This window comes from Cyprinodon variegatus, unplaced genomic scaffold (assembly GCF_000732505.1).
Source record: "Cyprinodon variegatus isolate N-32 unplaced genomic scaffold, C_variegatus-1.0 Scaffold362, whole genome shotgun sequence".
NCBI lineage: Eukaryota > Metazoa > Chordata > Actinopteri > Cyprinodontiformes > Cyprinodontidae > Cyprinodon > Cyprinodon variegatus.
Window position 1 is genome coordinate 339,158 of NW_015150815.1, and position 27,136 is coordinate 366,293.

Genomic DNA, 27,136 nt, shown 5'->3' on the forward strand with positions numbered 1-27,136 from the left:
TAATATCGACACTGTAATATTAAGTTTGAGTGCATTTTAAATAATATTTGAATCCAATTATGAAGTGAATTTATTTATGCTTGTACTTTAGGTAATACTTGTGGAAAATGTTCAATAATATAACTATGAAAATTAACTTAAATTCATTTATGCAATTTTGTGCTGTGTGTAAAGTATGTAGAAGGAAAAAAAAGTGGGAAGGTGACTCTGGCAGAAGATCAATAGAGACAAGAAGCTAAACCGGTAGAAAAAGAGTAGGGCAGGAAGTCATGATAAACAGGCAGATGGTCTTCAGCTTTGCATCTACCTTCCAATACCTGCAGATCAGCACTCTGCCAGCAGGTTAGAAATAGTATTATTTTACCTCATAAAAACAGTGCTGAGCTTCTTGTTTGGACAACTCTCTCCAGCCAGATCCCTCAGACTAAACAGCTTTCAGTAGGTCTCACTTTCAGTGGGGACTGGGGTCTTGCTGGAATTTACCCAAGGAAATAGATAACATGCCTCAAGCCTTTGGCCTATTTTATACTGCAATCTTTTGCCTTAACTAAAGCCCCATTTTAAAAGACTTGGGATGTTATAACAACACAGCGTATAATGCTTGCATCAACAGAGCCTGGACTCCAATGAAAATGTCATAGCACAACATTCTGAGGATAGAGATGGTAATAAGTGCTCATAAGAGCTCACTTTCTACACATTCTCTGTAAACCTTGATAAAGTTAACTATTCAAACTATGGTTATTACACAATACAAAGACCTGCAGGCTTTTCAGTTCAGGTTTCTCTATTTTGTGCTGCTAGTTGATCTTTACTGACATTTTCTACTTTGGGACAGCTTAAACTGTTACTAATTAGAGCCTTGTACACCAGATTGACACGTCACACAATTTTAGAAACGAAAGGTTCTTTATTTCTTACCGTCCTCCTATTACACGATTTAGATTATCCCTGTTTTTTTGTTTGTTTTTGCTGATGGTTTCCTCATAATCAGTCCAACTCCATCATAAATAAAGTGTCTGCACCTTTAAAATTTGCTTGCAACATCTTTTTGACCCCCAGCAAATAAGTTATGTGCAACTTGGAGGTGTGGGTTCTTTACCCCTCCTGAGAGCTCTTTTTCTAGGAAGAATAGCACATGCTTCTAATGTCTATATTAAAAGTGGGTTTTTTTTAACTTCTTACTGGGATCCTTTTTCTTGTTGCAAGAAGGGTAAAAGTAAGCCCATGCCTGTAGCTGTCATTTTTAAAAAGGTTTCAGTAAATAAGGCAGATGTGACCTACGTATGAGGCAGAAGTGGTCAGCACTGCCTGATAATCTATAATAACTGTATTGTTTAAAGGTCTTATCCTTCAGGAAACAACTGGATGAACTTGTGGTGGGACTTGTTTCTACTTCCCGAAGCTCTCGTTTGTGAGTTTTATTTTTTAACAAAAAATATAAAATGATTGTGTGTGACTGTCGAACTATATTTCATGATGAAATATGATTAATTAGGTATTAGTATTAATATTTTAGGGCAATCCTTCCCCTGACCTTTACAGCGAGAGAAATCTGAGCTTATAACTTTGAATTGTCCTCCATATTTTATCTGGAGGGAGATGTCAATTAACCCATATACATGCCATTGTGCATGGAAGGGGTTTGGCTCAATGAAGAGACAAATAAGGACAAAAGTATTTCATTGCTCAACTATGTTCTATTTCTCAAAGAAAGTGCAAAAATTTAACAAGTCTTTGTACAAAAGTTTCTAGAAGTTCTTTACAATTTTCTAGTAGAATTTCCTTTGGAGATGTCATTAAAGCATTTTCAAGGACTTGCAACTGACTAAGAGTTGACTAAAAGTTGCCTCAAAAGGGCAAAGTTGCCCTAAAAAATTAATATTATTATTTGGATTTTGATTAGATATAACAGAGGCCATTTTTGTAACAACACTAATAATACTAATGATAATTGTAATATTCTGCATTTAAGATGCTAGCACAGAAATAAGACCTGCAGTAAACACTACATGTAAAGTCAGTCTCTAGCTTGAATACCATGCTAACTGGTAAAATAGAGACAGGGATGAAATGGGGGTCATTTTATACAAAATGAAATCTAGGCAAAAGTATTCATCCTTGTTTTACATCAACTTACGTTTCTATTAAAAGAAATATGATGTATATAATATTTACACATTTTGCACGTGTGTGTATATAAGAGGAATGGCTTTAAGGTCCTTAAGAAGAGAAAGGGGGGCAAAAAGACACACAAATGTATTGGTTAAGATCTCTGATTTGGTTACTGTAGAGGTCAGGAGAGGAACTATGGTAAAATAATAACAGCTTACAGACTTTAGCTTTAAATACTTAAATGAATTTGATAAAGCCCCTTTTATTCTTTACACTAAAAAATAATGCAAATTTTATTCAGTCACAAAAAGCACCAACAATTGGTGCCTAAGGGCATCATTATGCTTTTGTAACTCCTGTCATCATATTTATAAAACGTGGCATGGAAAAGAAAGGGCTGCTGGTAACAGCACACAAAGGAGTTGTCAGTTGCTAGTAAAGAATAAAGTTAGATTAAGTTAGATGACCACCAAGCTAACCGAGTGAGCAACAGTTCTACTCTGTTACCATCAAAGATTTCTATCATCATCTCATTTTTTTCTTTAATCTTGTCTTTTTGTGTTTTATGTCTAAAAATTTATATTAAAGCTAACACCAAGGTCATAATCTTTATTTTTTGTCCTCACTGTCCGATATTAAATCAGACTGCTAAGTGGAGCAGTGGATGGCAGTACTGTCTTTTAGCAAGAAGGTTCTGGGTTCGATTCCCGGTCCAGGGGACTTTCTGCATGGAGTTTGCATGTTCTCCTTGAGCATGTGTTGGTTCTCTCCAGGTACTCCAACATGACTGTTAGGTTAATTGGCTTCTCTAAATACTCATTAGGTGTGTGTGCATGAATGGTTGTTGTTTGTCTCTGTGTTGCCCTGCAATGGACTGGTAACCTGTCCAGGGTGTGCCCTGCCTCTTGCCCAAAGACAGCTGAAGATAGGCACCAGCACCCCACATGACCCCACTTGGGATAAGTATGATGGAAAATGGATGAATTAGTGCTAACTTTCATATGTTTTTGACAAAGAATGCTACAGTGTGCTTTAACCTTTTGGGAAATCTGGGGACACGTCTTGGGCTAAGGCCTCTTCCTTCACACCTGTCCTTTAGGTGTGCTGAGATTTTGTACTTACAATTGCTTGAGGACATAAATATTAAATATTAATTAGATAATGATTTTTGACATTTGTAACATATACAAGTTTAAATACATTTATTCACATTGGATTTTATAAGACCAGGGGGTATGTCCAAAAAAATGTAAAATCAAGGTCTTTCATTTGTTAAATTTAGAGACAGATTTATGTTATTTTTGGAGTCATATTTTTTTTTTCCTTCTCCAGTCAGTACCAGACTTCTTTCACTATGAATAGTGAAGTCCCAGTTTTAGGCATCTTAACAGTGTCTATTGCTTTTTTCTGGGCATGAAACATATAGCACATAAAAAATATTTTGTTATTTAGACACAAAACTTGTCTCCTTCCTGAATGGCATGTTGCAATGGCATTTATACAGTTCTTGCACATAACTGAACAAATTAACGCAGCACCTTATCTGGAAATGATGCCAAGAGTAAATCAAACATTTTAAAGCCATTATTTTTCTTTCTGCTATCTTTGCAAATTTGGTACTGAAATCACATCAACCTTACTGGTGTTTACCCATATCGTGTAAAGGCAGAATAACAGTACGGTATGTTGACTAATGAACTTGACAATGGAATTATGAAAATTGTTTTTAAAATATCTTGCTCATAATTCTGGTAATGGAAAGATAACCATTTTTTTGGTAGCCCTAACTTACCTAAAAAGTAACTGTACCACTATGAGGAAATAAACTGCCATTTAAACTCAAAAGTGGATGTTTGTGTATCTTTTCAGAGAACCCAGTAGTATCTATGTCATCCTGCTTTTTGATTTGAAGACCACCTTTTGGGTTTCATCATTTTCATTTTTCCCATTAAAAGACCATTTATCCTCACTTGCTCTTTAAAAAAAAACTCTCCTTCCTCTCAGAGGGGAAAGGTTGATCTGGAGTAGGCAGGTTGGTTACTCCTTTTATTATGAAGCAACTCCCTAAAGCCTGCCTTTCCTTGTGGATCTCTGCTGCATTTTGGACATTTTCTGATTCTTTCCACCCTTTCCTATTCCCTCTTTTTTTTATGCATTTACTTTTTCCTCTGGCTTTTTCTATTTCTTTTTCCAGCTAAAGTTATATATTTTTTATTTCATGTTTCCTTTCCTCTATTTCCCTCTCTCTCTCACACACACACACACACACATGTGCAAACACACACACACTAACATGCTCTTGGCCATTCCTCCCTGCTAGTGGAGAGGGGCGATGCAGGCGCAGCAGCAGCTGCTCTGTCATATCCATAACTACAGCACACCGAAAAGGCAGGAGGAAAGAAGAGGAAGGAGGAGGAGATAAGGAGGTGGAAAGGGAGGAGAAGGAGAGGAGGAAAGAAGGCAGAGAAAGACACGACTCTGTCAAAAGGACACCAGGGGACAGAAGTGCAAGAGGAGGACAAGCAGAAAGGGAAGACGGCCGAGGGAGGCGGGTTGCTGCAGACATGTCAGACGCACCTTTGCAAAGGAACGGCAGTGCCAAAGCCCCGTGAGTAGATGTTCTTCTTTATCTTTACATCTCTGTCTGCTCCCTGCCATCACTCCTCTCCCTGCCTGCATCCCTCCATCTGACAGGCTAGGTTGTCATGGGAACGGGAGCTCCGTCATGGTGAGGCTGCAGCTCAGTCATGACTGGAGCAGGGACACGCGGTACACCCTGTACACTCCTCCCTCTCCTCACTGCATCCCTTGATTTTCTTCATCCCCCCCCAACACGCACACCTCTCTGCTCACAGACCATATCAGGCCACACTCTGGATTTATTATTTCTTCATGCATTACTCGCTCTCTCCATAGTAGGACCTGCTTATTCATTCATTTGGTTCTTTTCTAGTGCATATGTTTGCATACAGCTATACTGCAGGTGCTGGACATGGTATGTTTTAGCATGGCCAATGGGGAGACTGCAGACTGGGTCCTTCGTTTCTGTGTCAGCACAGTCCGCCATGCTGCATTTCACCTTTTCCCTCCTTTCCAATCGTGTGAGATTTGACAATATAATATAATGTAATATACTATATTATTGTATATTATAACATATGTATATATATATTCCTTTAGGTCCAAAAAAAAGCAACTTATCAAACTTTTATTACAGCATTTTACACCTTCCAGGAATTTTAAAGTACAAACAAATTACTCATAATTTAAGTATCTCTAAAACAAAAAAAGAACAGCTTTCTGTTAAAACAATTTAAATATCTATCTTTTTGCATAATAGGGGACTTCATTTGAAAAAAGTTCATATAACGGACAAAGTGTGAATTTGTTTTTAAATTTAAACAGTAAGTTCCTCTGGTCAAGCTACAATTTATGAGCTTTAAATGAAAAAGCTGTCTGAAACATTGTTTAGGAAAAAAAAAAGAAAGAGCAGGGGTTTTATTAAAAAAAGGAATGCCCATCTTCTCCCACTACTCTATAGGCTAAACGTGGGGAACACCCTTGACAGGTTTCTGGTCTGTTTCAGGACAACACAGAGAGACACAACCACACACACACCTTAAGACAATTTAGAGATGCATATTAACCTAACAAGGATGCAAATGCACTGGGAAATATACAAACTCAATGCAGTAAGTTCCAAGACCAGAAATCAAACCCAAAACCTTCTTGCTGCACCAGCATGCAGCCCCCACAAAAAATCTATTATGGGTAATTCATAAAACATACAAAAGCGGCCTCCACTCTCCTCCAATAATTCATCTTCCCCAAATATTTGTTCTTTTTCTTAAATGTAATTAAATTCATAAACCCCCTGGAGTGAAACATAAGATGCCTTGCTAAGGGCAACTGTGGCTCAGTATGGAGTTGTCTCCCAATGAGAAAGTTGCAGGTTTAATTCCAGCTCTCTCCCCTTTTAATCTTCCTCAGGGGAATGCATTTCAGCCCTTTTATTCATCCATCTTTAATTTGGTTTATGAACATAAATGTGTGACTTTTTCAATATGGTTCTAGTGTAAAGTGTCTTCTAGTGTTTTCAATATGAGAAAATAATCTATTTCTGAAAAAAAAAAATGTAGATGAACTGAGAAATAAAACAACATTTAATGCAACCAAAGATTTGTACCAAAATATAATAAGACTAAAATAATGGGAAGGATTTAGATTCTAAGATGTTGACTTTGAGTGGGTCCTTCTTACACATAATAATTCAGTCTGAATCATTCCATTGTAGCAGTATGCTCAAAATGTTGTGGTGAACTTTCAACCCAGTCTCAAATGTTTCCCAGTGGATGGTGAGTTCACGGGGATGTGCAGTAATAACTTTGTGCCACACATACCTGTAGTCTATTTGCTAATCAGGAGATTGCTTAAGGCTGTTGGTGATAGTGGACTGTATTTAGGGGTATCAGATTAAAGAAGAAAAACACAAATGCATGGTAAAAATATGGATGTGTTTTAGCCTTTGTATAATTTTAATAGTTTTCTGTCACAAATCTCTTCAAAATAATTACATTCTATGGTTGTAAAGTGGCAAAGCGCAGAACTTTAATGCATATTAATATTTCTGCAAATTGCTGAATGAGTCAGTATATACAGGCAGAACAAGAGTTTGAGTTAATTCTTTGGAAGATAAATGCAAACCGTCAAGGATGGGAAAACAGTAACTATGTTCTGTCAAAGTTTAATCATTAATACAAAGAGCAGGTCATTGCTACTATGTTTGCACAACAAGAGACATACCCAGAGAAAAAAGGGAAAGCTTTAGAAATCAATCAGCAGCTGACCTCATCTGCTGTTCATCCTCCAGATAAAGAAAAAAAAACACTCCTCCAGTTGTCAATATGTTTCCCACTCATACTGGCTGAGCCGCCCGCCACCAGCTTGTGAATTGGCTTGAAGTAAAGTAATGATAGCAGTACTGTATTAAGACAAAGAGAGTGGGAGTTTAACATTCAAAGCTGAGAGACTGTACTGTTCTGTATTCTGATGCAAACGTTGAGCTGTTTTTAACAGCTGCCCTGGAGTAACCAGATTAATACCAAACTGTATGTGAACAAATGCAAATGTACAAAGAAGTCAAGCTGAGCTGCACAGAAGCTTAACCTTCCTTAAAAGAGACAATTGAACTCCTGAACAAACTCTTCTTTGATTAGATATGAGTTTAACGTTTGAAATGACAACATAGAAAGGTCGTATGGTGGGGAAGATGAAATCAGACATGATGTATCAGTAAAAATATTTTTTAAGCCTTTAAATGTTTTGTTTTAAATTTTGTTTCTAAAATATTCATTAATTATTATTGCTAGGATAATGAGGTATTTCCTCTTTTTTTTTTTTTTTTACAATAAAAACATGAAGAAGACACAAAGATCTATGTGAATAGGAAAAAAGAGATTTCTGAAATTGTGTTGCTGAAGATAAAAAAATGCACCTTAAGTATACTTGATTATATTGTAGATATAGCTGACATATATATAGAGATGTTATGTTAGGACTTAAATTTATATGGAAATTCTAGATGTTTCTTTGTCTTTTTTCCAGATATTCTAAGTGAGGATTAAGCATTTTAGAACCATCAAATATTCTGTAGAGAGCTTATAAAGAAAATAATAACTTCCCTGCCGAAGATAATTCACTGACCTTAAAGATTTCAGTCTAAAGAAACAGATTAGTTCTGACAGCCGGTCATTCTAAGGGTTAGCTATAGTAAAATCTGTTAAAAAAAAAAACATTTCTGCCTTTTTAAAACAGCTATGATGGAAAAAATTACACTTTTTTTTAACCTTTATAATCCCTTTATAATTTTGCATTTGAAGGGTAGCACTCATACTCATACTCAAAAAGAAATGTTAGAACTGTAAATCTACAGTCATTTTTACTATTTTTCAAGGCTGCACTTTTAAAAAAATGAAATTGACCAGTGAGCTGTTCCAAACGTAAATTCTTTTTGTTTTACACTTGTATAAACAAAATGACAAATAAAATCTGTCTATCTATATCTTATAGAAAACATCTACTTTTGCATTGCAAAAGTAATGCAGCCTCCAATTCAAAGATAGAAATGCAACAATCAGAATGTTCTTTATTGTGTGTTACAGTTTCCTTTTAAATAGTTTCTCACATCTCTTTTTCATCTGACTTAATTTTAAAAGCATCTCACTACCACTAGTCGTTCTAACTTAGTCACCAGACCAGATCTTCTTTAGGTGAATATCTTCCACACTACTTAAAACTTGCTTTTAGAACCTGATCTCACGATTAACAAGGTAATATATGCAGATTAGATTTGTTTGTTGTTTAGAGACCAAGCCGATGATATTCTACCTTGTTTTTGTATTTATTTTGATTTTTTTATATCATTTAAGTTAGAGTTGTAGTGATTTTTTTTCACTTCTATCATTTATATGATAAGTGAATCAGATGATGACTTAAATTCACCTGATAAACTGCTGCTACTCCATGGAGGGACATAGCAAGCCAAGAAGAAAAGTAGTAAATATATTAATTCTTAGTCATATTGTTTAGGGGAGTGGTGGCCTAGCGGTTAGGGCATTGTGCTTGGGCTCCAGAGGTACTGAGTTTAAGCCCCACTCCCACAGACTGCCATTCTGGGTCCCTGAGCAAAGACCTTTAACCCACACTGCTCTCTGGGCATCGCACAATGGCAGCCCACTGCTCCCCAAAGGGATGGATTAAATGCAGAGAGTTAATTTATTTGCTTTGTACTTGTGACAATGTAATGACGATAAAGTTGAATTCTATTCTACTCTATTCTGAAAGCTAAACACACTTTTGACATCATCAGACAAACTCAGCATTAAAATGTTTTTTTCACTCTATGATACACTCTGCAAATATCATTTCATATAAATTTTATTTCATTTTCTATCCTGATTTGTTTTGTCATTTGGATATTCACAGTTTCAAGGAATGTCATCGTAACCTAGTGCTATGATGATTTTTATTAAGGCAAATGGTTTATGCTAACTTTATATAGTTTCTGACTTGGCTTTAAATGTTTTTTAAAGCTTTTTTAAAATTCTGTGTGATAGCAGAAACCGAGCAGTTACTGTCCTTGAGTGACACTTACTGAGATGTTTTCCTGCTTACTGTCAATCAGATGTTGGTAAGTCGTTTCCGAGACAGATCAGAGCGATTTTCTTGAACACTCTTGAAGAACCACACCCATGAGGCAGGCAGAAAAAAGTGCATTGAGGCATGAAACCAACATGCTTTACTGTTGCATCAATAGTTAATGTTCTAATTGTGAACAAGAGGCTCAGGCAGGGCCCATCCTATTTTTCCTTAACACCGTCTCTTGGTTTCTGAGATGCTCTTGTTAAATCACACAAATGCAGAGCACTCCTTAATTCATCCAGCAGGAAGAAGAGATAGAATGTGTGGTAAAGTGGAGTGCAGAGACCACAGAAGACCCATTCACTAGTGCTATTTATTAAACAAGCATGTATTAAAGGGGTTCTAATAGGATAAATAATGCATATGAAATCTCACAGCATTGCCGTTGAAGATAAGTGGAGGAAAATATAAAATAAAATCTGAAAATAACAGCAGTTAACATTTTAAACAACACCACATGTGCAGACTGAAACACCCACATGTTTAAAGGAAAGGAACCAACCAATCGTAAAAATCCTAAAATTGAACATGCAAGGTCATGAAAACATATGCATGTAAAAAAAACCCATTGGGAAAGATGCCAGTTACAGCAGAGAGAGAATTATGCATTCAGAGACTGTTTGATCCAACAGAAAGTGTTGAGGTGGTGACAAGTCGAATGTCTAGAGACAACTGATCCTTATCTGTATGCAACTCATCTACTTTACAGAATGTTTTCTAGAAATGTGAATATTTTTTTTTACATGCAAGTTCCCTGAAATCCTTTTACAGAATATTTTTAAGAATATGTACCGTTAAAAGTAGCACTAGTACTACTAGTGGGACTTGTATCACAGTATGTGTAGGTTAACTTTTTATTCATTTTCCAGGTAGAATTAAGCCACAGTTTTGGGTTAAATGTCCGTTTGATTCAACATCAAAAAGGAGCACCAGATGAACCATTTAAAAACTAGGGGGCCTGTTTTTGCTGATTCCTTTATGCCTTTGTAACCAAGCATTTTTATCTACATCAACAATAGTTCAGTTGCTTTTACGCCAAATCTTTAAACATTTTTTATCCGTGCTAGAGTCCAGTTTCTGGAGGAGATCATGCCATTGTGAACCCTGTGCAGGACCCTGGTTATGGCAGCAGGTTTCTGCACAGTTTCTCCGTACCACAGAGCATTTTGTTTTTAGTGTGAATGTCTGCTTGTTCAGTGTAAAACAACCATGAGAATAAAGTGGCGCATTGATTAGAACAAGAAGAAGAAGATGAAGAAAAATCGTTAAAGCTGCTTCAAAAGATGAACCAGCTTTAAAAAATTATCTTGTAGTTACATGGAGTGGAGAATAATGCAGGCGCACAACCTGTTTTAAAAACCAAACTAGTTATAGGAACCCCATGGAACAAAATTTCCTCTCAAAGCTTTGTTTTTTTCTTAAGTAGTCTACTAATGAGTTAATGCTGCTCCCGGAACAGACTGCTGCAACAGCATGACGTTCAGCTTAAAAATCTGTCTTTGAAAGCAAACTGTAAACTGTGTTGACAGAAGGTGAGTCTTTCCTCACTGTAACTTCTCCCTGTACAGTAGCAGCAGTGAATGGGCCCATAGTGATGCAGGTAAATGTGACAGGGCATCTCAAAGACTATTTCCTGTTTTATTCTGAAAAATAGTCTCAAACATAATGTAAAGAAGTCAAGCCTAAAGTGTAAGTCTTCGTGTTCTGGGTCCTAGTCAAAGCAACAGATGTAAAAGATGAAAATTTCGTTTGAAAAAAAGGAAGAACTTTTTTTTTTTTTTTTTTTACAAGAAAAATAAATAAACAAACAAAAACCTTTTGTTGTGAAAGACAGCCAGACATGGTACACTCTCCATCACTAATGTTTAAAGTATGAATGAGATCAAGGTCTGGCAGTCTGGAATATGTCTGCTGGAGTTGGTTTATTCTCCTCCTTTTCTCTTTTTTTTCATAAAGGTTAAACGTGCTCTTTAACCTTTAACTACTACATTACTAACACTCACCAAACCCAACCTCCCCTTATCTTCACAACAGACTTTCATAGTTTTATAACTGATACATCTGAGCTTTATTTTCATTTCCATTGAGAATATACCGGCTTTTCAGCTTGAAATGTGAACAGATTTAGGTCTGCTTGACAGGAGGAGTTATTTTTACCACATTAACACAAACACATGCGGTACAGTGCAGTGTGCATATACATACACTGCGATGCAATGAACACATTTCCAGCAGGACAAATAAGAAAGAACAAATGCATTAAATAAAAACAGATTTCTTTGAAAAATGAAACAGGAATAAAACACACAAATACTAAATTTTTTGTCTGATTTTCATTGCCCGCCTTTTTTCATTCCCCAATGCCTCCTACTAGCACTTTGCATATTGTTAGTCCACACTGTTTGTGTGAGTTAATGTGTGTGTTTTCCTGCCTGTAGTTCCACATCTGGAGGCCATTAGCTCTGGGCTGGGATTGGCTGGGCGGGCAGAGGGGGAGAAGGGGGTGTGATGGGCTGGCTGCGCAGTGAGGTCATCGCCTCGTTTTGGCGACGCTCAGGAACAATGATGCTGTTGTCTCAATTGATGACGAGTCTGCGTAACTAACCCCAAAATGAAGGGCTAAAGGAGAGAGGAGAGGTTGCCAGGGGGTTTCTAGATACAGTGGTTTGGCAGACGTTAGGGAGAACTTAATAATGCATGTTTAAAAAATGTTTAATTGCAAGAAGAACTAGATTCTCTACCTAAGAAAAAAGTACCTAGTAAGTGCAAACATTCAAAATCCATGCAGAAAGAAGACGATGCCAGGATTCGAACCAACGACTTCTCTCTGCAACGCCTCATTTTCTATTCAATCTGCAATTATGAACATAGAAGTCTGGACCTAAATACAGCTAATTGTTTTCCATCATCTGCTCTCATTTGTTTTATTCTCTGGTCTCTTGGAGGAAGTGGTTTGCTGCTAAATTTTGATGTGTTCTTCTCCAATGTGTGTGCGTCTTACATGCTTTTGAATTCCCAAAAGGGTAAGCAATGTCTACAGTTGCTGTTTCTCCTTATAAGGATGGCTGTGTGTGGAAAGAAACATGGCGGTAAAGATGAGACAAGAGGCATGGAAACTTAGATACTGATTAGAAGAACTTTAGGAACATGTGAAGACAGGTGCAGAAGAGAAAAAGCCAAGAATGAAACCTGAAATGTCCAATAAGATAAAGAGAGGGTTTGAAGTATGGCAATTAAAAAAGACTGGTAAATGTGAATTTTAAGTCAACCAGTAGAGTTCAAATTTAGAAATGCAGAAAAATTGAATGCAAGCTGATGTGAACAGTTTTCACAAACTTTGTTTCCATCTACAGCTTTTTGCGTGTTGTTTGTTTGCATGCTTCCAATGATTTTTAAAGAAGCATTGTTTGATGTTATAATTCCCAGGGAAGTTCATATTAATATCCAATAGGATAATTAGTCACCCCTGAAACCAGCATCAGGTATTAATACTGTTTTTTACTTTTGTTGTTGGTCAGATTATTTGCTATTCCTATCAATTGGCATCTTAACAATTTATTTGTGTTGAAATTGCTGGGGTTTTTTTAGAGTATAATCTTGTAAAGATATATTTATACATTTATTTATAAAATGTTTGCACCTTTTCAATTTTACATTGATCTTTCTGCTGATAAAGACTTTTTGAAAACATGCTTACACTGAAAACATATCTTGATGTTTATTATCAAAGGTAGTCAGGATATTGTTTTACCGACATCAAAAGAGATTGAGTTTATGATAACAGAAAAAGCTCCAGTATTATACACAATGTAGCAGAAAAAAAAAATCACAAATCAAGTGAGCTTTTCAATAAGAGCAGAGGCAAAAATAGTCCTTTGTCATAGCTGACATATATTTGTCCTATAGGAGTTCTTCTCCCACCTCTTCATCTTTTATTCAGCACCTTCCTTCACCTTTCTAATATAAAATATCACTTGCCTCCTTGAGTTTTCCTTACTTCTGCAATTTTTTCATTCTCTCCCCATTCCCGTTTTTTTTTTCAGCCTGCTCTTTTTTTTTCTGCCATGTCCCATCCCTCTCTCAGCTGCTCCTCCCAGCTGTTTAATCACACATAGTTCATGCCTAAAGAGGGGAGGCAGGGAAGGGGTGGAGGAAAGACAGGGGACAAATGGGAGGAGAGACGCACAGAGTCAAAGAAACAGTGGGTGACAGACAGAAGGACATAGAGACAGAGAATGCAGGCAGTGGGCTGAGTGTGAGACACATGGCTACTGAGTGAGAGGTCTTTCATTCTGCTTGGATTATCGCTGAGAAAGGACCTCATCTGGATACTCCTCCTCCTCCTCCTGCTTTCCCTCTACCTCTCCTTCCTCACTCCTCTGCTTCCCTCCCTTTTGTGTCTCCGATCTTCTAGTTGAGAGGCTCTTTGAGAATCTCACCTCTTGTTCCTATTTTACCTCCCTTTCCCCTGCTTCCCCCTCAGGATGTCGTGTGAGGAGGCTCAGCTCCACAAAGAGAGGCTGCAGGCCCTGGCGGTAAGTGTTTCAACTTTAAATTTTCTCTCAGATCTGCTCATTTATGGTGTGTATCTGTGAAAACCAAATAGACTTGAAGGCTTTCAGACACTCCATCTAAGCATCCAAGTTGTCACAGTATCTCAAAGTTCAGGAAGCTCTTTCAGTCTCTTTTGCTTCACTATTTCAATATATTAAGGTATCTGTTATGCTCTTTCAAAATAACAGGAATAAAACAACTTTATTTTTAATGCATGAGTGCAAACACTGACAAAAAAGTGAATGGCACAAACCAAGCAAGCATCTAAAATTGAACTTATTATGAATGTGTAAAACTGGCTGTTGATTGAGTCTGAGACCATTTAATTAGAAACTTTATCACTTGAAAACCTGGCTACAAAATTAACTGATGCTTGTTTTAACTTAGTGAGTTTTACTTTTATTTCTGACTTTCTAAATGACAGTGATTTTAATCTGCAAAACTGCGTCACTGTCCTACACTCGGGACAGATTTTGAACCGAAAGATTAAAAGTGATGCAAGTTGGAAAAGTTTCAAGATGACGTCAGGGTCTCCTACACGTTTTGCTCACGTTGAACAAAGTCCTTTCTTTTTGCAGCAGTTGTAATGTTCTCAATTCCCTCTCTAAGATTCCTGTCTTGTCTTCCTTCTCTACCAGCTTTCCTTTTCAATGTCTCTCTTTTTGGACAGAGAATTAAGCAATGCAGATGTTGAAGGGGGAAAAAAACAGATTTTTTGTTTTTGTATTGGCCCAGATACTCAAGGTCTCATTACATCAGCTTCCACTGTAAAGGTGGTCTGTCAGGGACATATGTGGATACTTACTGACATTATTAGCATGGAAAAGTGTGGAAATGTTTGGATTTGTGCTAATAGGACTCGGGAGCAACAGTTGCAACAGAGTTCACTGCTCACGACTAAATTTGGCACCAGTTGGGAACCACAGCATACCATGTACACACACACACACACACACCATACACCCCCACAACAGGACGTTACACACAAATACACAAGTGTGTGTGTGGATGAACGGGTTGGGGGTGAGTTGTTGGAGCTGCAGATGGAGAAACTATTTTGGCCACGTTGAAAGATGGCAGCCATACCAGCCTTCACATAACATCTAAAGAGGAGCAGAGGGAAGGTTTTCACCGCTGAAGCAAAGAAAAACAAGCATGTTTTGTCCTTGCAGAGTTGGCGGGTCTTTGTTAAGAAAATAATTATCACGTAATATAATCAAAGACAGGCCATGATATGATTAGGCATGGGGGAGCGTGTAAACTCCTGTAAACTTTATACTACTGCACTTGAGATTTATACAAACATTTAAAATGAGAAATGCAGGACATGATAGATTTGATTTTATTTAAAATGGACAATCAAGAAATCATTTCTACTGCTGCTACAAAATTTACACATCAACACCAAAACAAAGACTTTGCAAAGATCCTGGTCTAATGCTGAGGACACCCTCATGAAGAAAAAGTCAATATGCTATGCATCAAAACCTAGATTACCATCTAAAAACCCAGACAAGGGGCAAAAGCTATTATTTTTGAAAACATAAAATAGGATCTGATTAAATCAATAATGAAGTGTTTTATAACAATAAAAAACATTACATTAAAAAAAGGGAGAATCTTTCAAGTTTGAGGACGCTATTTCAACTGTGAAGTGAGAGTGGCAGCATTATGCTGTGGGCTTGTTTTGGTGCAGTTTCAAAACTATACTATCACGAGGAGCAATATATGGAAAAACTGGACCAACATTGTTATAACAATAACGATCTTTCAAATGCATAGCAACACTAAGGGGACTTCAACTCAGCTACAAAGTGAATAAAGTTCAGTGTTAGAGTAGCCAAAGAAAAGTCCTGACCCTAATATTTGTGTATATATATATATATATATATATAATGTGTGTGTGTGTGTGTGTGTGAATAGGCAGACTGTAATTTTCCAACAGTGTTAGGTCTATAAGAAGTGACGCTCTTATAGTTTTCTGAATATGACTATTGAGAAGTGTTTCCTGACAGCTTTTTGTCCAGTACTGTAAGCAAGGGAAAGGTCAGATACCTTTATTTCATCCACTGCAAAGCAATAGTTAGAGGAGGGGCAGCTGTTACTTTGCCCTCCCTGAAATGCAGGAAAACTGTCATTTTCTCTGCTACATCTTTGAGTTTCATAGTAGATGCCTTATGAAGAAAAGTTTGAGCAGATGGGAAACTGCATCCTTTGTTTCTAAACATCCCCTCCAGCCTGACTATAATAAAACCCTGTAAACAGACACACAATGTACATCAGTATCTCCTGTCTGCAGCAGACTAGCTAAGGATTTCATCAATATTTGATCACTCCCCTGAGATTTCCTTGTCATCACCATCAATGTCTGGCCTCATTAATACTTTAGAAGAACTTGAGCTGAATAGGAAGCTTAGAAAAATGTAATGTTTAGAAACCCTCTTCCGACATGATAGCAGTCCAAGACAAAACTTTGAGAGTAAATTTTCTACCATATTGGATGCAAAAGAAAAAAATAACATAAGTTATCCGACACAAAACAAATCTAATGTATACCTGCTGCAATGATTGGTCTGATTCATGAATAAATCATGGCCCACATGGCTTTTAATTGTAGTTATATCAATATATTTAAAGTCTGCTTTTCAGTTATTTAAAATCGATATATTTGTTCTTCATTATTCACATAAGAATTTTGAGTCACTTAGCACACAAATTGACTTTCATGTGCTACATTTGTTATTATCTAACAACCAATAACAACATTATGGATGATTTTTTTTATTTTATTAACATTTTAATTCATACATCCATTGCTTATACTCAATTATCCTGGCAGCATCATGGGTCAATACCTACTAACAATATTCTTAGACAGCTCACAAGACTTAAAGGTGTAGTGAAGGATTTTCCTGAATTTTTTAAAAGACACGCCCTCTCCACTTAAAAAAAAATCTGCATACACAACCCTGTACCCGCTCCCGAGAGGGAACGTACAGTAAATTAAACATGTGCAAGAGCATGCAGGAGCCCATTTCTTCTCATTTTACTAGCAATGATGTGAAATGGATTTCTCCGAATAGCATGCCAAGCTTTACCTGTTGAGTAGAAATTTTGCAACCGAGGCACCAGTGGGAAGCCCGACCTGTGTTTTCAGTGTGCTCCATCACGTGAAAGAATCTCCCAAAAACACTCGGGTCTTGTTCCTCTCTTCTGAAGCCTTTCTCTTCTTCTCATAAACTTCATAAACACTTTTTTCTCCTATGACCATCTGCTATCTTCAAAGAACTGTGGTGAGAAAGGCGAGCTTCAAGGACTGGGTGAAACCTTAGCTCATCACACATATATACATGAACGTGTGCAGAAACATATCACCCGAATGATTGACAATTTTGAGGACCACTTATTTTGATGATCCAAATGGAAAAAGAACATCCTCCACTATACCTTTAAGAATCTTTAATTAAAATTAGTGCATGGTTAGCTGACTTTGAATACAGGAGAAGCAACATTTGCATATTCCAGCCTGTTGCATGATGGACCCAGGTAAAAGAAGCTTTGCTGTGTTCTGCTCGGCCCTCCTGCTATTTGCTGAACATCTTTCTCTTTTGTTCTCTCTCACAGCTGCAGACGTAGCTGACACAAATTCTCAAAACAGATAAAACTGAGTTCTTTTCCCTCAGCTGCTCACTAAAGAGTGATGTTTTTTGTTTTTTCCTTCAGTGTGCTAGTCCATGGTGCATAAAGTAATCGAAGAAAGGTTGTTTTTGAGTTTTTGACTCCAACAATTTCTCAAATTTTATTTGCAAATATAGACTAAAGGCTTGTTAATTGCTGCGGCAATTTTATTGGGTGGTTAGCTGATAATTACATTACACATTACAATAAAATCAAATTTTATTTTTTTATTTTTCAAGCACAAAAATCAAAATTAGTGTTATCCGAAATGAAAGAACAAATTCATGTGTCTGTTAAAGATTAAAGACATAGCTGCTATTTGAATGAGTTTCTTTGCATGCTAATTGTTCAGATTAGGAAACAGTATTTATGTCATCTTGTTAAATTCAGACCTGCAATTAGTTTGTTATTACCGTGTAATTTTGGAAGCAATATGGCGAGCAGTCTGGTCACAGTTGGCCAAAAAAGCCTTAAGCACATCCGCATATAGGTGCACATTTACCAATAACCTTGCATGTGGTTTCAGCAACAGCCAATGAGTGGTGAGCAACTCCTCACTCTAATTAACTATTACTGTAACCATATAGCCTTCCGGACACGGGCGGTATGACAGCATACATACAAACGTCTGTGTGTTTGCATGCACCCATTCCCTTGCTCCTCTGTCTATATGACCTCAGCACTCTGGACTCTCAGTTTGCCTCCTAAAACACACACAGCAGGCAAAGATCACAATTTATCTAAGTCCAAGTCCAAAAGAAAGCAAGAGGGATATAATCCACATCATCTATGAGGTTTGGCACACACTTGCCACAAAGTTGTAGTTACATTTTTTTTGCAGTGAATTTCTTTAAAATCCTAATCTCTTTGCACTTAAAAGAGTTTTTTTTTTTTTTTTTTTTTTTTTATCTATGTTGATGCCCCAGGACTCAAAAAGACTACTGGTGTTTGGACTTTTTTTCACAAACACCACCAAGCTACATATGATTGTTATTGACATATAAGTGAGTAATAGATCTCTGAAGTTTTTTTTTTGGAAAACTGGGAAATCTCTGTATACATTTAATCAAGTTTAATGCTGTGTGGTAAGTGGGGCCGGAAGATGGAGAGTTGCTGCAGCTAGACCACAACAAACACTGAGATCTGTGATTGCAGCTTGCAGTCAGGTCAGGGTAATGACCTTCAGTGAGTAAAGAGGGGGGGTTGGACTGCTTAGAGGCATCTGATGCATCTATTTGTGCTGTATATTCATACGACAACGGAAATTATTTAGATTATATCTGACATTCAAAAACTCCTTTTTGAGTCACATTAAATCAAGGATAACTTTGATTTAGAATAGAATAGAATAGAAAAGAATAGAATACAAATTCCCTTTATTGTCCCACAATGGGGAAATTCTTGTGTTTACAGTAGCAAAAAGATTATAGAAAAAAATGGTCACACAAATTTGGACCTTAGAAAAACATATAAGAATATCATAATAGTGAAGATTTAAAAGATAAACAACGAAATAATGTAAAGTGTTTAAACAATATAAGAGCTTTTCACCTAGAGAATAAATAACCAATATGACATTTTGAAATACCACTACATTTAATTCATTAACAAGATCAAATAAAGTCTAGCCCTTATGACATTTGCATGGACACCAAAAATTGGATTGAAGGACTGATCAGATCAAAAATGTTCATGTAAACCTGTCAGACGGATTCAAATCCGATTCAGTCCAATCGGAAGAAATTTAATTCCAAAAAAGAGTGGTGGTTATTGCCGATCGCCATGGTGATTGGCATCCATGTAGCCTACACACCCATTTGGATCTTTGGAGTAAAATAATCTCCACTGCTCATGCATGCTATGTCTGGGTAACATTTTCATTTTAAGCTTAAGACACACCATGTAACTTTTGGCCACTAGGGACGCTAGACCTTTAACTACCCGAATTTTGCTTCAATTAAACATAAGAACAAAACAATAAAAAAGGTATATGTCTATATACTAGGACCAACGTGTTAACTTACCAGTCTAATAATGAAGCGGAGAAAAGAGAATCAGTTTTTTTTTTTTTTAAATAGACCCCATTAAGTAATACTAGTAACAGTAGATTTCCTAATAGTTTTGCTAATGCCAGAACCTTTGTCACCCTGAATAATTCTTATTAGAATGCAAATAAAGCATTTTTGTTTATTAAGGACAATTGCTACATTTGTTTCTGTTAATAGAAATATTATTTTGATCAGCTCCTTAGTTTTACTGCCTGTATAGAGTAAGCACAGAGAGCCAATAAGACAAACTCAGTTCATTATGTAATTGAGATTCTTAAAACAGTGAATTAGTACTTTAAGGCTGTGAGTTGAGTTCATATTATCATATAACAAAAAAGCAAACTGGATTCCAAGGATGGAAGCTTATTTTATTAGCTGGATTTGTAGAAGAGGGTTGTGCTTGTGGCAAAGTCATTTAGAAAAAGGAAGCAGGGGCGTGTCTTGTCGGGGAGTACGGGGTCTCAGGCACAGCAGGAGTTACAAGTTCTCTAAAATTAGCAGCAGCTGTCCTGGAACCTACTGGTCATCCATGAGTGTGTTCGTATTTTACTCGCTGCATACCTCTGTGTCATATTTGACTTTCAGTCTGGGTTTTACAGAGGCATGAGACAGAAGTGGCTAGCTCTTGTTTACACTTCACAATTTGTAGATAGATTGAATCTCCACTTATTTGACTGAACAATGCACAATGCCTTACAAAGGTATTTCAACCACATAAACCATTTTATTTCACATTTTATCATATTACCGCCAAACTAGGTATTTTATGCAACAGATCAAGAGATAAAAAGCACATGATTGGAAAGAGGAATGGTTAGTGGTAGAGTGACACATTATTACACATGTTTACTGGTAAAAGAAACTGAAATTGTAATATTTTGCAAATGACGCCCCAACTAATCAGAAAGGTAGATAAAAAGAATTCCTGAACAACTATTTTCAGATCTTTCTCTAGATTCTGATTTGGCTCCTTGTCTGGTCTGTGGCTCTCTAGTGTTTCTGTTGTGTTTGAATGCTGTGTTCTAGATGTTTTGCAGCAGCTAACAGCTTTTCCTTTACAATCTGTTCACCTTCCCAACCAACTCCAACCACCCTCTTTGTGCTTGCTGCACAGTATAATGCAGCCAAAACCACATACTGGATCATTTTTCTGTAATAATTTTCAGGTAGGGCATAAAAATCAAACTCAGTCTAATCTGAGGAGTACTGAAGCCAAGAGCGATCGTACTCGATTTTTTCTTTTTCTTTTGTCTTCTCGACATAACCACATAATTATCTCGTTATCACGAGAAAACAGTTATTGATTTCTTTAGATAACGAGATGATTAAGCTGTATTAGTAATGAATGAGGCTGAACAACAGGATTAGATTCCCAGTCAATCCATGCCTGCGGGGCCCGTAGTTGTGCAGTCGCAGTACCACAGTAACGTGAGCAAATGATATGTTTTTTAGTTTCCTTTTTCTTATCATTCATTTTCAGGTTATGGTGGATGATTGGATTGCATGGAATACTGTAGAAACAAATCTGACTGCTTTAAGTAAATTCTTTAATCTGGACTCATTTGGGGGTTAATGCATTTTATACCCATTACAGACATAACAGCGGGGCTGTTCAGAATACATTGGCACTAAGCCACCAGAGGCATAGGTCTAATTGCTTATAAATCAAAAGTTGAAGCTAATCATAAAGCCAACAACGTTGTGTCGTTACCTAAATGTTAAACACAGGATTATCTACAGAATCACACATAGGCTGCCATGACTAATACTTATAAATCCTCTCCTGCTGTTGTGGTATTGAAGGATGTAATCTATTTTAACACACCAATCATGTCGTTATCACGAGAAAATGGCTTTCACTTTCTTTCGATAATGAGAAAATTAACTCGTTTTCTCGAGAAAACCACCATGAAAAAGTATTAGAGGGACACAACCACTGTCGCCTTCTTTAGAGGGGGAGAGACCCAGAGGAAAGGAAAATCTGAAATGAGATCTCTAGAATGTTTCGTGTACTTCTCCTAGACAACTATGAGATACAGTATGCGTGACACCAAAATGAGACTAAGTTTTTTATCTTCTGTGTTTCAGGCAGTTTTCTCTGGAGGAATAAGATTGATTTTGTCTCTTTTCAAGTTTCAGAAAACATCTCAACGATGTAATTCTCAGACTTCCTCAACTTTTGTGTCTCTTTATGATCCCAAGTAGAGAAATCAGAGAGCTCGCTCTATGAAATAAATCTAGTCTCTCAAAGGAAGAGCACTCCTTTCCAGTCGTAGAAAAGATCTCAATAAGGACGGTGTGCATTTTAGGACATCTTCCATACTCAAGAAAGCAGTAAAAACACCTTCAGTATTTATTTTGGGTCTCATAAAGCGAAATATATAGATTTCTTACTATAATTTTTGCCACCGTCGTCCACCGTTTTTGTCCGAGCTGACCAATCCGCATTGACCCACAATGACTCATGGGAAATGGTGGCTCAATTAGGATACTCGGCAGTGGAGCAAACATGCTAGCAGGCTGCATCGCGGGATATGGAGTATCCTACCTGATCCTCCATTTCCCATGCAGGACTTTTCACCAATGGGGTTGTCACTTTTTTTTTTTTTTTTTTTAAAGCAAACCTTACAAAGTACAAAACAATGACAGGGCAAATCATATCATATATTTCAATTCAACACAACATCTTAACAAATAAAGTCAGACAGTGACCTGTCAAATGGAGCATCATTGAGCAAGCCAAGCAATGATAAAGACCATAAAATAATTGAAAAACAGGACACAATAAACATCACACAGTTTACATGCTTGAAATGTGTCCGAAAATAAATTATAACGAAGCTGTACTAAAGTGCTATTATACAATAATAAAAAAGGGCAATCTTACACTAAACGTGTTCCAATAAGGATAATAATTTGACAGCAGGTTAGGATTTAGGCAGTCTCAGAGACTTATAATATAAATCAAAGTCATTTTTCCAATGGCAAAAAATGGGCTTTGTTTTAAAACACCTACATCTGTAAATGATAAATTTTATGTGCTTATCACTACCCGATCGGTCCCGCAAGCACGATCCGCACCATCAGCTGATTTATCATATCCAGGTCAAAAAAGACCTAAATTAAATTTTTTCTTCCTCAAAAATAGAAATGTACTGAACTATAATGTGTTAAAGGTTAATAATGTACTTCCTGAGAAAATACATGCATTAAAATAATTTTTTTATGTCTCGTCTGTGTCCATCTGTATAGGAAATGGAATCATGTGCTACTTCCGGGGAGCTAACTTTTTCAGCTTTGAATTTAAACAGAAATCTAGTCTTTTTGAGTTTTCTTTTTTCTTTTTGTGTTAACCTTATGGTATATAGTACATAACTTAAAGAAAGAAACAACAACAAAAAAAGATAAACATGGTTTAATCATATTTTGCCAGACTACTCTGAGCATGTCCGATGATGACGTGAAAATGTAAAAAGCATCGGAATTGTCTTAAAGATGTGTATTAGCATTCTTTGTTGATTTAAGGATAGAAATAAGTACTTTTAGTAGCATAATTACAATATTTATGGCGACCTGGATTAATATCTGCTTGCACTTGAGCTGATGGTATAGGTCGGGTAGTGACAGCGCTAGCAGGGTGCATCGTGGGATCGGGAGTATCCTATGTAATCCTCCATTTCCCATGCAGGCCTTTTCAGCAATGTCCTGCTAACTTAGCATTTATTGATAGGTCCGTTAGGAATTTCCAATTCAGCATCTTGTTGTCTAAATGTAATAAATAAAGAAATATGAAAAATTTGATATTTTCCTATTCAGCACATTTAAATAACCACCATAAACCAGGTACAACAATCAGATTTATTAAATGCAACATAAAAACCTCTTTCTTTTTACGTAAACAGCTGTTGTTGATCTAAACAATCAGCGAACTGATAGATAAATCTGGTAATATGATCACATCAAGTGTGTGATCAGCATGTAAAGCTCAGTTTCGTTTTGATCTGTAATCTCTAAGCACTCAGGTATGGCTGACTACCGAGTGGAAGATGATCTTCCTAGTTAGATTTCTCTACAGGGTGTGCTGGCATGTACAGAATGTAACCCATCTGATCTGCTGCCCTTCCCTCTTCACAAATTCAATTTCAGCTAAATTAGTGGTCTGTCTGACCTAATCCTGGATGTGCATATTCAGGATATGTTCTTTCTAAGCTTGGTTCTAAGGAGCTTCACTGTCATAACTTAACATTGACTGACTGACTGACTGACTTTATTGATCCCACAGTGGAGAAATTTACTCGTTAAATCAGTTCAAAAAGTTAAAAAGAAGAAGGTGCTCATTATTTACTTTAACTTTTTTTAAATAGGATATTTACATGTTATTTATATAGATGGGTATTTATCTGTACAGCTATTGCACTGGGTGTCAAATACAGAGAAACAGGTTATTGCACAGGGTATTAAATAGTAATTGCACATTATACATTGCACAAGGTATTGCCGATATAGTGTTGAATTGTAGAATCTGGTGGCAGCAGGGATGAATGACCAACATATTTAATCACTGAAATAATAAGGGCCGCTTTTTCTCCTATCACTCAATGAAGTTTTATTTGCTTTGTTTCAGTAAATGTATGGAATTGATTGAGTGAAGACAAAGTAGATAAACCCAAATACTCTGTCTTGATAATATTTAACTTAGCACACTCTGTAAAGAATGGTATGAAAACACCTTGGAAGAATTCACCCGCAGCATTCCTGAGGTATTCAGAGAAAATAAAATCAATAACAAGAACACCATGAGTACAAAAAGAATGTTCCCATTATGTAATATTTTTGACATGAGGTGACCAGGTCCTTCAATGAAAACATACCTCATGTTACAGCAGAGGCAGAAACTCAGTATCCAAGGTTTTGTTTGATAGCTGATCTATTGATAAAGTTGTTGAAATCAATTTTTTTTCTCATTTCTAATGGAGAAAAGAAATGTGTAAGCACCTTAAAAAATTTGTGCTATTAAAATAATAAAAGGTAATTTTCAGTTAAATGTGTGAAAATAAACATCCAACTTAAGGTCATTACTAATTTGAACATTGATTACATTAGCACAACATGGTGGACCACCACAAAAGGTCATTTAGTTTTTTTTATGTTTTATTTTCTCAGTCTTTTAGAGTTATAACACAGATTAGTCCTTTCAAATCTAGCTTCAATATTTTGTTTGTTTTTTGGCAGTTTTTTTCTTTTGGTTTAATTGGTTTGACTTTTCTTCAGTGGGTGAGATGTTTGGTGAAACTGACTGATTTGTTAAGCTGGTTTGTTTAGTTAATTTATTTGGTTAATTCAATTTGTTTGGTTGATCGGTTTATCATGATGATTGGTTTGGATTGGTTGGTGATTTGTTTTTGTGCTTTTTTGTTTTCATAATTTATTGTGTTATTGTGGTGGTATACTTGGTCTGTTTTGTGTTCTTTTTCTATTTTTACACTTTATTCTTTCCCATTAACACTTTCAGGTAACCAACAGCTTTTCAGAGCTCTTTTAAAAGAGTCAAACTCAATTGAATTTCAATTTTGCTTATTTTAATAGCACAATTTTGCATAATTTCTCATTTCAAGTCACTTTACAGAGAGACAATTTAATAAGATCATACAGACAGATTGGTTATAAGTTTCTATGTAAGCCGATTGTCATTGACTTTGCAGGACTTGCTCCTTCTAGATGTTTAAAATTACGCTGAACAACAAAAATTTGACCTCATCTTACCTTGTTATCATCTTTTATTAGAGCATTGTGTGACAAAATGTGTTAAAGCTGGTGTAAATATTTCTAGACGGTGTTACGAAACAGGAGTTACAACTGTAGGTTAAACAAGTACTTCATCATGACTTTCTGTTTGAGCGTGTTCATCATTGCTTTGCATAGTTTCGGCACCAGTGGGAAGGTGGGGGCTTCTGTTCAAGGGTCCATGCAGCAGCAGGCCAAGTGGGGCCGAGCACAGTGACTCAGAATGTGGGAAAGTCATGAGTGTGTCACCGAGAATGTCAACATATTTTTCGGAAGAGGAGGATGTCTTTGACTAGTGAGAGTAAACAGAGAACAGATCAAGTGTTAATGGCCTTTTCCTGCTTTATAAACTGCACATTGGAAACACTTTGTTTTAATCTGCCTCATAACACATCAGTCTTTGATTCAGGAAAATGATAGCCGAAGATGTCTTTAAGAATTATGGAGAAATGAAAGTTCCCACCTAGTACTGTACTACTGTAATCCCTGATATACTGTATATTATGCTTACCACTGATCAGTCTGTTTTTAATTTTATCTGATTGTGACATGATACTTTAAACTGAAGTGAGGAAATGTTTACCCTTTATCATAGGCCAGAATAAATTATTTATTTCCTATAAGCAGACCGTAATCACTCCATATAATGTATATCAACAAAGCAAATACAATTCTTAGATTTGTACTCTACATTACAAAAATTATCAGGTCAAAAAATTCAATTTGTGAAGTTTGACACTGAAGTACAAAAGACCATCCAACATATCTTACTTCTATTTGTTTAATTTGTATTGTACCTTAACTGCCAAATGGCTGTTGGGTTGATTGACTGTTGGGTTGATTGGCCGTTGGATTAATTGACTATTGGGTTATTTGGCCGTTTGGGTTGATTGAATGTTGGTTTGATTGAATGTTGGGTTGATTGGCTGTTGGGTTGATTGACTGTTGGGTTGATTGGCTGTCGGGTTAGTTGACTGTTGGGTTGATTGGCTGTTGGGTTGATTGGCTGTTGGGTTGATTGAATGTTGGGTTGATTGGCTGTTGGGTTAATTGACTGTTGGGTTGATTGGCTGTTTGGTTGATTGGCTGTTGGGTTAATTGACTGTTGGGTTGATTGGCTGTTGGGTTGATTGGCTGTTGGGTTAATTGACTGTTGGGTTGATTGGCTGTTGGGTTGATTGGCTGTTGGGTTAATTGACTGTTGGATTGATTGGCTGTTGGGTTAATTGACTGTTGGGTTAATTGACTGTTGGGTTGATTGGCTGTTGGGTTGATTGGCTGTTGGGTTATTTGACTGTTGGGTTAATTGACTGTTGGGTTGATTGGCTGTCGGATTAATTGGCTGTTGGGTTGATTGGCTGTTGGGTTAATAGAATGTTGGGTTGATTGGCTGTTGGGTTGATTGAATGTTGGGTTGATTGGCTGTTTGGTTAATTGGCTGTTTGATTAATTAACTGTTGGGTTGATTGGCTGTTGGGTTAATTGGCTGTTTGATTAATTGACTGTTGGGTTGATTGGCTGTTGGGTTAATTGGCTGTTGGGTGTAGTGGCTGTTGGGTTGATTGGCTTTTGGGTTAATTGACTGTTGGGTTAATTGACTGTTGGGTTGATTGAATGTTGGGTTGATTGAATGTTGGGTTGATTGGTTGTTGGGTTAATTGGCTCTTTGGTTAATTGGCTCTTGGGTTAATTGGCTCTTGGGTTGATTGGCTGTTGGGTTGATTGGCTGTTGGGTTAATTGACTGTTGGGTTGATTG

At 36.7% G+C, this 27,136-nt stretch overlaps 1 protein-coding gene across 3 annotated transcripts in view; it reads left to right on the plus strand.

Moving 5' to 3' along the window:
• The first annotated feature begins 4,468 nt into the window (after positions 1 to 4,468).
• LOC107092014 (A-kinase anchor protein 2-like) overlaps positions 4,469 to 27,136 on the plus strand; it is a 102,448-nt gene continuing 79,780 nt past the window's right edge. For all 3 annotated transcript variants that reach the window (XM_015386280.1, XM_015386281.1, XM_015386282.1), the window contains exons 1-2: positions 4,469 to 4,723; positions 13,799 to 13,850. In XM_015386280.1, coding sequence (XP_015241766.1) covers positions 4,680 to 4,723; positions 13,799 to 13,850 — 96 coding nt within the window. In that variant the 5' untranslated portion in view covers positions 4,469 to 4,679. The remainder of the gene's footprint in view (positions 4,724 to 13,798; positions 13,851 to 27,136) is intronic.